Source organism: Pygocentrus nattereri, chromosome 19 (assembly GCF_015220715.1).
Source record: "Pygocentrus nattereri isolate fPygNat1 chromosome 19, fPygNat1.pri, whole genome shotgun sequence".
NCBI classification, from domain to species: Eukaryota; Metazoa; Chordata; class Actinopteri; order Characiformes; family Serrasalmidae; genus Pygocentrus; species Pygocentrus nattereri.
In genome coordinates this window covers 7,189,569-7,201,860 of record NC_051229.1, presented here as the reverse complement: position 1 = coordinate 7,201,860, position 12,292 = coordinate 7,189,569, and the positions used below count along the sequence as shown (strand labels likewise).

General features: G+C 39.3%; 1 protein-coding gene across 2 annotated transcripts in view; it reads right to left on the bottom strand.

The window, feature by feature from the left end:
- tmtopsa (teleost multiple tissue opsin a) overlaps positions 1 to 12,292 on the bottom strand; it is a 118,454-nt gene that overhangs the window by 35,358 nt on the left and 70,804 nt on the right. For both annotated transcript variants that reach the window (XM_017702454.2, XM_037547730.1), the window contains exon 3: positions 9,479 to 9,712. In XM_017702454.2, the coding sequence (XP_017557943.2) occupies positions 9,479 to 9,712 (234 nt within the window). The remainder of the gene's footprint in view (positions 1 to 9,478; positions 9,713 to 12,292) is intronic.

Genomic DNA, 12,292 nt, shown 5'->3' with positions numbered 1-12,292 from the left:
GAATGCATACAGTAATTCATTGCTATTACTAGACTATAGAACCTTAACCGTTAGATCTAGATAACAGAGATGGCCTGAGACGACAAGTGTCGTTATTGTATATTAATTATGTCTCACTTGTAGCTCATTTAAGGAGTTACACGCACACACAGAACACCATTTAGTGGAGTTGTTACCATGACAACAAGCCTCATGTGAGTCCAGTCAGTGAGATGAGCAGCAGTGAGCAATGCTTGTGTTTTTAAATCACTTTAAAATGAGGTCAGACTCAGGAAAACATCCTTCACACGTACTTATTAAAGAAGGGCAAGAGGAAGACGTCATGTTCTGAGACACACAAGCTGGACATCCGTCCCACTGCTGTCTTTTACAGATCAGAGCATAAAATTTGTCTCCTCTGCTCCGCCGTGTTGAACGATATAAACTTTCACTATGACGCACATGATCAGAATGGACTTAAACTTTCCAACTGTGTATGTAATCAGATACAAGCATTTATATGGATATTATTCTTTTATTTGATGGATTATTTACAGAATTACCCACCTCATTTAATTGGATCGGAATTGTAGTCCAAATAGGTTGTTCAGACTAGTCTAATAGGACTAGTCTATTCCGATTGAGGTGTACACGTGGACGTATTCTGGCTGTGAAAACGCAGCTACTCAAAACTGATTAAATAAGGACATTAATGTGATAACCAAATGAATCCTTTTGTTTTCAACCTTTACATGGGATTTTGCCGTAATTACTGCAATGCTGTTCTCCTGCAGCTCGCAGTGGCATCAGGTTTGATACAGCTTTAAAAGAGTTTTTGATTGACATTTCCTCAAAACCTTTAGTCTGATGGAGACTATAAACCGCTACCTGCAGTAAATGTGGTGTTTAAATGAAAAAGTCAACAGCTGGCTAAAATGTAGTCTTCTTTCAGCTGCTCCCTTTAGGGGTCGCCACAGCGGATCATCTGCCTCCATCTTGCCCTATCTACTGCCTCCTCTACTTTCACACCAACCATCTCCATGTCCACCTTCACTACATCCATAAACCTTCTCTGAAGTCTACCTCTTCTCCTTCTACCCGGCAGCTCCATCTCCAACATTCTTTGACCAATATATCCACTATTCCTCCTCAACTAACATGTAGTCTGAATAACTAATATGCTAGCTAGCACACTAGCTATTATAGCTGAGGTTGCCAGCTAATCTTGCTAAAGATTTAGTAAGTTACATCTTACATTTCTTTAAAATTTAGTTAAAAAACTTCAGCTGTATTGACCACTGACGTCATGTTATTCTGTTGTTTGCATTATGCCCATATTAGAAACTCTGGGTCAAAAATAAGGGGTATATCTGAAACTCCAAGCTTTCATGCCCTGTGGCACACAAAAAGGTGCCACACCCAATATGTTTTACCCTACATGTGTTTTTTCACTGCATGTTACTGGATCCTCTGAAAGTGAACACTGTGAGCATGTACACAAAAATACCCCAACAAGCTTTGTCAAGCATGGCAGTTAAGTTGCTTTGGCAGTAGTAACATACATTAGAAACAGCTGGCATTATTATATAACAGTATTAAAGTTTAATAACATTTACTTTTATGTGCCGTCATTTCAGTTCATAAGAGAGTTGCTTTGCTATTATGGATGTAGCAATGTTCATATTTCAACTCCTTGAAGATCTCAATGATCCAGAAACATTCAGAGGAAATTTACATACATCAGGTTTGGAACCCTTTTGCGTACTCCCGGGTATGATTTTCAAAAATTCTTTATCACAGAGAAATTCGGCTTTAACCCAGAGTTGCTAATACGGAGATGATTCTGACTACAGAATGACGCATGACATCAGAGACCGATTACCTGTTGCACTCATTAGCTTTCTTACCTGCTATATAGACTAAAAACTAACCAACCATTTTCAGCTGTTTTGTACGCTGTGTAAAATCAGACAAGTTTAGTAGTTCAGTAGTTTTCAGAGTTTACTTTTATACAATGCTATACCTGCAGCTAATAGTGAGATTAAAACATAATTCTGTACTAAAGTCTTCAGATTTGACTCAGACTCGCACCTCAGAGGCTCAAGACTTGACTCAAGGCTCACATGAATCAACCATGTGGGATTGTTTTGGAGTGGAATTTGTATTATTATATTTTCTAAACCTGCAGTATTTAAGTGAACGCCATAGCTTAATTACAGTGAGCCACAAATTGGCTACTTTGAGGCCATGTCGCTCAAACACAGGCAGGTTGAGGTGCAAAAGAGAAAGTCTCTGTAGAGTCACAGGCTAGTTGCGAGTACCAGAATAGCCAAAGGAATCATCTAAAGTCATAATGAAAGTTATCAACCATTACATCTCCCACTCAGTGCGTTTCAGAGTCAAATCTCATGCATGACAGTGGGGGTGACCTGCTCAGATATTGCGCCACATATCAACAGTCTGACTGGTCATCATATAGCTAATTTGCATAAAGCTAGTACAGAATGAGAGTGATGATATGCATCAGTGGTCTAATGTGTCAGATGTATAAATTGTCCTTACCCGCTTCATTATGCAACTGTGTGGCCTGTTCAAATTAAAGAATGCAAATCATTGTGCACAATGTCATTGGCCTCATTATACGTATATACGCTGCCTGTTATGTCCCCCAACTTGAACCATTTCCGTGTTCATGATACAGTCTTGTTTTGCAGAAATCCTAAGGGTTAAAGTGACTGAAGTGTTCTACAGAGAATTAATGCAGAGGGATGGCTCTGCTGGCAATAACTGTTCAGGCTTTTTTCTTTTCTTTTTTCTTTTTTTTAAAGTGTTGATTGAGCAACACCTAAACACCAACTGCAGCTCATCCATCATCACTACAGCTCGGATGAGAGCTTGTATATTTGTCTGCTGGTAAATTACAGAAGGCATGCAAATTGATGTGCTTACATGATTTTCACCTATTGTTTTTGAGTTCTTTGCCCATTACTTTGTCACTCCCGCAAAAAACATCAGGCTGCTTATGAATTCAAATCCTCAAACAAAAGCCCACAACTCACACCACATCACCTATTTAACTCTTAACTGCATAGCACACACTGTTAGTGATCCTCTACCTCATCTATTTGTCAGATTAGTGACGAACAAGGCATCTAAAAGAGTGCTGTGTTAATAACACACTAAATGATTAACACCATCACCTGTTTTAACGCATTAACGCAGTTTACTCATTTACTACCATCTGTAGTAGCGCAGGCTAAAGCCCAGCTGCTCACATGATGTTGCTATGATGCTGTGCCTGTAGTTCTTGTGAACGAATATAGCTTTAAAAAGGCACGTTCCATTGACAGACATCACCCCATGAATTTGTTTATCTATGTACTTTGATTCTGAAGTGTCAAGCAAAACACATCTGTGATGCGGCCATATCAGTAATTTGTCAGACTATTCTGGACAGTGCTCATAGGAGACCTATGGATGAATCAACGATCAGCAAACTAACAAAAGCCACAGCAAAGTGGAGCTCCAGCTCCCCTCTAGGGAATTTACTTTAAAAAGAATCCACAAACTGTACACTCTTAAAAAGCATGGTGCTTCAAGGGTTCTTCAGTAAAGAAACTGTTCTATATAGAACCATGAACACACAAAGAACCCTTTGCACGATTGAAGGGTTCTTTGCATCATGGTGCAAAGTAGGTGCGTGTCCCTCAAAAACAGACGTCATTGTTTGTCTAACAAGTATATATTATATATATATATATATATAGCTGCTGTCGGAAGAAAACCTTGTATCTCCAAAATAGTAACTTTACAGGAGAAGGAAAAAACACTTTCAATGTAAGTCAATGGAACCAGAATTTTTCCCATGTCATTTTGGGTCATTTCTTTCAGGCCATTCATTATAACATTTACAAACAATATAAAGAGTAATAGATACTTTCAAATTATGTCAAAAACTGAAAAATTCCAAAAATGGAGATACAAGGTTTTCTTCTGACAGCAACAATATAAAAGTATATATACACACACACACACACACACACACACACACACACACACACACACACACACACGTAATTTGTGGCTTACTGGGTTTTGTGTTGGGGGTCGGTCATTGTGAGGGTGAAGCCTGTGTTGACCTTCCCCATTAGTTCAGTGGTTTGTAAGTGCCTTTCGTTTAAAAAAGAGCACTTCTCGCTGTTAAAAACCTTGCCCTCCCCCCACGTGGTCCTTTATGACGATGCTAAAGAACTTCTGTTTATTACACAGAAATAAAACTTAGTCTGAGCAGTAAAACAGTGCAATTATTCTCACCATGATATTTGGCTTCCTAGCAGTACCGTTGTCCGTCTGATTACTTCCTGCATTAATCAGCAAATGGGGGGAAAGTATCAAGTATCTACCTCAGTGCCAAGTCTTCCCACTATCAAAATACATCACCAGAAAGGTGTTTTGTAGGTCTTTAAACCAGAAAATCCCACTTTCCAGACTCCAGCAGCATCACTGAATGAGGTGAGTAGGCATATTTACAACAGAGAACTACATTTTTCAGCATAACTGTCCTTCATTAGCTTAATAACTAGAGCCTGTTAGGCTTTTCAGTGCAAGGTAATCAACCCTGTAGGCTCTTAAATGCCTCGGAACCACCAGTGGTTCCAAAATGCTTTGTCATATTCTTCATAACTTTCATGTTTCATAAGCTACATTCAAAACGTGGGTGTCATATGTGGAGTCTTTCCAGTCAAATAGATGGTGATGTAATTTTAGACCCTTATAATAAAAGAAGCTGAACTTACAGGTTTACTTACAGGACTGAAAGTCGACCCACTTTTAACTATAAACTATAAACAGATGGCGTCTCTTCAGTGATGAACTCTAAAAAGGATTTTTATGAAATAACACAAAGAGCGGCTTTCAGCAGCAAATTGCAAGCATATAGCGATGTGTGTGATCATAGAACACATGCTCTGTTAATCTGAGGGGAGCTTTAAAAAAATAAATAAATAAATAGAATGAAAAAGTATTTATTTATTTATTTATTTATTTATTTATTTATTTATTTCATGCAGTTGCTGAATAATCTGCCTTACAATTTGGCCACGTAAATTCAGATAGACAAACCTAAATATACCCTGGAGAGTAAGAGGTTAACCTTCCAAAGCTTGTAATTCAGTAACTACAGAGACTTCAATGTCAACTAAGCTTTTGTTAGATTATAGAAGTAGTATAATACATTTATTGGTATAATAAACCTTTAATTGGTACAATAAAACTTTGGGCCTGCTGGCAGGCGCATGGCTTGGTAAGGGGTTAAACTGCATTGACTTTAAGCGGAAACGATGCACACGTTTGCATCAAGGAACACGTCGGCGTGTGCAGTGGTTTAATAAATCACGCCGTGGGCTTTGATTTGCCTGCACCTTTACAGGGTGCTCCAACTCCAGGACTTTACTGCTGCACAAACATTAAAGATGCCTGACTTTATCCCCAGACCTCTGTCAACTGCTGAGCAAAAGCACCATGTCAACAACTGCAGGAACATGCCGACTGTGCCGCACTAGCCATTTATTTCAATGCGACAAAGAAAAAAAAAAGTGCAATCAGTTGAATAACTGAGCACATCCAAAAAAAAAAAAGAAAAAAAAAAAGGTAATTAATCAACTTCAGGATTAGTGCTGTTTAGCTCTGCAGTGCCGTTAAGAGAAGAGCAAGAGGATGCATGCTAATGCGGCTGTAATGAATAAGTTAAGCACAACAAATAAGAGATTTCTTGTGGGGACTGCCTGTTTTAAGGTGGATAAAAGGATGCTTTAGCAGCAACCAGCTCCGTTAAGGACAACAGATAAACAGGGAAAAGGTTGAAGTGAGCAGAAACCAGTGCTGGAAAACTCAAACTAAAATAAATAAATAAATAACATAAAAGTTGTTTTGAAGGACATGAAAGAAAACATACTTGGCTTCTAATAATGAAAATGACATGATGTGAGGAGCTGCTGTTGTGCATAATCGCTCCGTTTTGATCTCCCTAAGAAACCAGCTTCAGACGCTCGTATGGAAAACGCACCAGAGCATCTGCCAGACGCGCTTAGCACGGGCGGGTGAAGACGAAGGAGGGACCAGAGCCAGCGCGATTGACTGCTCGCTCATTTATTGTTTGTTTTCCTCTCGCGTGAGCCCAGCTCAGTGTCTCTACTACTCCATGTCAGACTTGAGGGCCAGACAAGAAGCTGTCAGGAGGGACTTTTGTCAAGCTGTCGGCTCCGTAATCTACATGCTAATCCCATTAGAGTGCTGAATTACATTTGAACACGTTTAACTGCACCCTGCCGGAGAAGGAAATTGCCTCTGGCGCATCAAGGGGATGGAACAACCTGTCACTGGTACACATCCTTAACCACACTTAGACCACCTTAGAGCATGTTCAGCAGATTTTAGGACATAATATGGAAATCATTCAAGTTTTGTTTTGTTTGCCACTTGTGGAAGTTGATGCAAGTTTAGCTCTACACTGCATTTTACTTCACTATAGTACAGTGGTCTGCAGTACACATGGACAACAGGTACAGCCACATGCTCTTCTAGCAAGCAAAGAATTTCTCAGTAGCCGATAAAGGCCAATGCAATATGCAGCTAGAGCAGTAAGGAGGAGTTTGCACACTCCTGGTCAAATAACATTTTCTTGGTTTTCTATGTGAAGATAACATCCTTTCCAGAGAATAAATGTCAATATTGCATTTTCTGCAAAATGTAGTGCACAATCTGCTTATATGCTCAGTTATCATACTGGAAAAAAATGACGGGCCACATCTTACGTTTAATTTTTTCTTAGCATGTTAAATTCAGCAAATAAACAGTAACTCCGCATTAAAATGTGCAGAAATGTGGAGGATGTGTTAACCCTTCACTCACAAAATCAACAACATGTATAAACATTGACTGGGTTAGAGACCAAGTCTCTGTATTTTTCTAAGTTAAAATCTGGATTACACCAGAAACAATCAGGTGAGTACCAGATACTACACAGTATGGCAGTCATGGGCTGGAGGTTAGGGATCCAGCCTTGTGACCGGAAGGTCGCCGGTTCGATCCCCAGAGCCGACAGCACATGACTGAGGTGTCCTTGAGCAAGACACCTAACCCCCAACTGCTCCCTGGGCGCTGTGGATTGGGCTGCCCACCGCTCTGGGCAAGTGTGCTCACTGCCCCCTAGTGTGTGTGTGTGCTCACTAGTGTTATTGTGGTGTTTCACTTCACAGATGGGTTAAATGCGGAGGTGAAATTTCCCCATTGTGGGACTAATAAGGGTCACTTAATCTTAAGCACCTGATACTAGTGGGTGCACACAATGCCATGGTGAACACAAGGTACTATTGGGTGTGCACCTGACAGTATCTTGTGCTAACAATAGTATCAGGTGTGCATCTCATAGGATCAGGTGCTCACTACATAGTATAGTATGCTTGCTCTTTACGAGGTGCATCTGTATCTTGCGCTCACCTGATAGCATCTTGTGCAAACCTAGCAGTATCTGGTAAAAAAACCATATTTTTACCTAAAAAAAAAAACAAAAAAAAAAAAAAAAAAAAAAAAACAACATCATTTCAGGAGCTCCTAAAACTACAATTAAGCTTTTGGTTTCATCATTAATGTTTATTTAACATGTTATCTAAACATTTGATGATTTTAGAAATGCAGGTAAAAAATCTGCCTAAAAAAATAAAGTAATTAAAAGGAATTTATGCATTGTAATGGCAATTAACACCAGAACAAAACCATTTCTGTTTATTTATTATTGTTCTTTATGTTGAGGTGTAGGTTTTGCCTTGAGGTTAAGGTGAGGGTTAGGACTAGGTGTAGGTTTTGCCTTGAGGTTAAGGTGAGGGTTAGGACTAGGTGTAGGTTTGCCTTGAGGTTAAGGTGAGGGTTAGGACTAGGTGTAGGTTTTGCCTTGAGGTTGAGGTGAGGGTTAGGTTGAGGTGTAGGTTTGCCTTGAGGTTAAGGTGAGGGTTATGACTAGGTGTAGGTTTTGTCTTGAGGTTAAGGTGAGGGTTAGGACTAGGTGTAGGTTTTGCCTTGAGGTTGAGGTGAGGGTTAGGTTGAGGTGTAGGTTTGCCTTGAGGTTAAGGTGAGGGTTATGACTAGGTGTAGGTTTTGTCTTGAGGTTAAGGTGAGGGTTAGGACTAGGTGTAGGTTTGCCTTGAGGTTATGGTGAGGGTTAGGTTGAGGTGTAGGTTTTGTCTTGAGGTTGAGGTGAGGGTTAGGACTAGGTGTAGGTTTTGTCTTGAGGTTAAGGTGAGGGTTAGGACTAGGTGTAGGTTTTGCCTTGAGGTTATGGTGAGGGTTAGGACTAGGTGTAGGTTTTGCCTTGAGGTTGAGGTGAGGGTTAGGTTGAGGTGTAGGTTTTGCCTTGAGGTTGAGGTGAGGGTTAGAGTTAGGAATAGATTTAATAAAATCTTTCATAATGAACTTCAAGTTCAGTTTCATTGAATAGATATTTAGTTGAATGTTGTTTAAAGACATGCCGAGCATTTACAAAGCGTCTACAGTGGACCATCCAAATAAAGTGTTACCATATATTTGCAGCAAGATCACAATGACGCACATACAGAAGACATCCCGAGTGAGGAAATGTACACCTCAGACTCGCCCACAAAACAGATGGTGTCTTTTCAGCTTTTATTGAATTAGGGCCGTATTAGGCCTGACTTCAGCTGGCCTTTTGGCGCCTTGATGTGGCTGTATAAATAGAAAGTCCCCTGGTAGTGCGAGTGGACACGACAGCCGCGTATTTGCCCCACTCGTTCTCTGCCAAGGCGTGTTCCTGACAGCTTGAGTGATGGTGTGATCAGCGCGATGAACTGGATTGTTTCACACCAGAGTGTCACACTGACACACTCACATCACATATACTTTATGAGGTTGATGAACTGGGTTACAGCACCCCTGATACAAATATCCCCGTCTAACACACTGAGGTTTTTAAACACACAGTACCATCTCAACCAGAGTATAGCAGATTTCCAGTTGTAGGTCTGAGTTATAATTCTTAAAGGGAAATTTCACCAGTTTTTCAACATTTCTGCATAATTTTAAAAAGTTTAAAGTGAATAAAAAGGCTATATTTGTGTTGTAGACATTGTGACCTCCTTTCACAATCACTATAAATCTGAATCAGTAAGTTTCTCTATAATTCAGCGTTTCACATCAAACCAGTCTGAATGTCGTTTTACATCTCAATGACATTTGTGTAGAAATTTTGGAAAAATGGGTGGATTTCCCCTTTAATGTTAATATCATTCACACAGTCTTTTTAAGAGATTGTAATACATTACATGAAAGTTAGGGAGCGCTATGGCTTCTATTGTATCACTGTACACTGAAACAAAAAAAATCTCTTCAGAAGTCATAATGTCTTGATTAGTCAATAAACGGAATAACAGCTGGATTTGTTGATTACAGAAATAATAATTAATTGTAAATTACAGCTCAGTGTCCTCACCTGTTTGTTCATGAAGATGTAGATGATGGGATTGATGACTGTGCTGGTTTTGGCCAGCAGAGAGGGCACAATGCTGGCCTCTGCCGTGATGAGGTCTGGGTCTCCAAACGTGGCCATCAGGGCCATGATGCCGTAAGGAAGCCAGCAGAGAAGGTAGCAGACCACCATGGTGATGACCATAAGCAGAACACGGTGCTCCCGCTTGCGGCCCATCGCCGTGTTCACCCCACTGACCTTTAAGACCAAAGCCGGAAAGAAACGGTGAAAAATGGAGAACCTTAATTAACCTAACCATGCTCCACCAGCACGTGTTCAGCTGGGCAAACTTTACAGAACATTAGCAGAACTTTAGCACTGAAGATGTTCGAGGTTTAGATAATTTAGTTTGAAATGAAGTTTTTTGAGGGAAGTTCACTGGCTTTCCCTGTTTTAGCAGAGTAGCTAGCTACACTCTTGGTTGTTCAAGGGTTCTTTTGTAAAGAAAACTGTTCTATTTAGAACCTTGAACACTCACACCTTGAGCCCTTTGCATTGTTAACAGGCTCTTCGCATTGTTCAATGGTTCTTCAGATTGATGCAGAATGTACTTTTGCCAGTGTTCTGTAAAGCTTGTGGAACTGAGGAATAGTTGCTACAAAAGAGCTGATAGATGTTCTATATGGAACCTTGAACCCTCAAAGAACCCTTTGCATGATTAACAGGCTCTTCGTATTGTAAATGGTTCCTCAGAAGCATTATATATATATATATATATATATATATATATATATATATATATATATATATATATATATATATATATATATATATATATATATATACATATATACATATATACACATATACACACACACACACACACACACAAAACCATATAAAAACACTTTCTCCGTCAATCTAAAGAACATTATGATGTGAAGAACTCTAATCATGCAAAGGGCTCTTCTTGAAGGGTTCTTTGACCAAAGAACCCCTGAAGAACCATCTTTTTTAAGCATGTAGCCAAGTTAACATCGTAGCCTACACCACTAGCAACTATAGCATGGCTGAAGTAGCTTTAAGCCACTGTGTCATTAACATTTTCCTCAAAGTAACAGCCTCTACTCTTCTGGGAGGGCTTTACACTAGATGTTGGATTGCTGTGAGGATTTGATTGCGCATTAGTGAGATCAGGTACTGCGCTTGGATGATCAGTTCTAGATCACTCCAACTCATCCTTATGGTACTGGATGAACTCCATCACTCCAGAGCACACAACTCCACTGCTTGACCGCCCAGTGCTGGGGGGCTTCGGCCATGTTCACCTCACGGCTGCTCCAGAGTGTCCCATTCTATTGATCAGTGCTTTTCTATGGAGATTACACAAGCTGTGAGGGCATAATTGAAAGCCTGCTTCAGTAATTGGAGCACCTTAAAGTATCTGCGTTAACTACTTACAAGGACTGTCTGGGTATTTGAGTAATTAGTGTGTTTTAGCAATTTGCCAGTGTTCTGTAAAGCTTGTAGAACTGAGGAACAGTTGCTACAAAAGAGCATGTTTATGGGTGGAGCATGGATAGGTCAATAAATGTGTATTTAACACTAAGATATTAAAAATAGTGAATAAAGAACATTTTATTTTCATCATCGACTAATAATCTGTGAAATCTGCTAAAAAATGCAAAACAGGACTCGTGAACCATCACAGCAGCCATGCAGTATGACGAGAACAAATGCAATCAAATGCTGATCAAACGCATTGTCTTCATACCACTTAATGAATTGGGGAAAAAATAATAAGGGTACTCTGGTTAAAGTTCTTTAAGGCTTTAGGTTTAATACCAGTGGCATTTTCAGAATAATAATATCAATAAAATCTTATTTGCATTTCTTGTTAAGCTGCGACACAAACATTTGAAGTTTGCACTTGCTGAAATTGACTGAGACTGAAAAGTTGAGGTCAAAATTTTCATGAACATCATTCAATCTCATCAGTTCTTTAAAAGTTACATTTGTTTTCTTTCAGCAAAATAAACAGTATTTGCAGAGGCTGAGATGGTCAAAAGGTATGTAGTCTTGTGCCTCATAAAACCTGAAAATGCTAATTAGTATGCATATTTTTTTTAAAATGCAGCTACACAACAGCTTTCGCCACGCAAAATAAGTGATCAATTTGCTGCTCCAAAAATAGAAACTTTACAGGAGAAGGAAAAAACACACTTTACTTTTAATGTAAGTCAATGGAACCAGAATTTTTTCCCAAGTCATTTTAGGCCGTTTCTTTTAGTCCAATCATCATGAAATTTACAGACAATATAAAGGGTGATATGTATTTTCAAACAGTCAAAAGCTGAAAAATTAGATTGACAAAAACGGAGATACGAGGTTTTCTTCTGGCAGCTGCAATATGCATTAAAGGAAAAGCATAAAACAAAAATGAAGTTCAACTTGATGGAAAACGTAAAAGGAGTAAAAGAAATAATACATTTCCATATTTGGTTTATGGAAAACCAAACTTTTCCTAATTTTTTATAAAAGAATTTAATGTAGCATCTAAATAAAAAACCCTCTCCACTTAAAAATATATTTTAAATAAATTCGAGTGACTTTAATTATATAGACTGATATTTGTATGAAATGTGTTACTGAAGCACAAAGGTCACATTTTTCCATTAAAAATACATGTAACCTGTGGATTCCTACACAGCAGCTGAGGACCTGAGCTCGAAGCCATCACAGGCCAATACGCTAAATTACACTAATGAGACGATGTGCCAGGCGTCAACAAGAACCACAAAAGGTGGCATGAGGCTCAGCGAACAGGCCCCAGGCTCC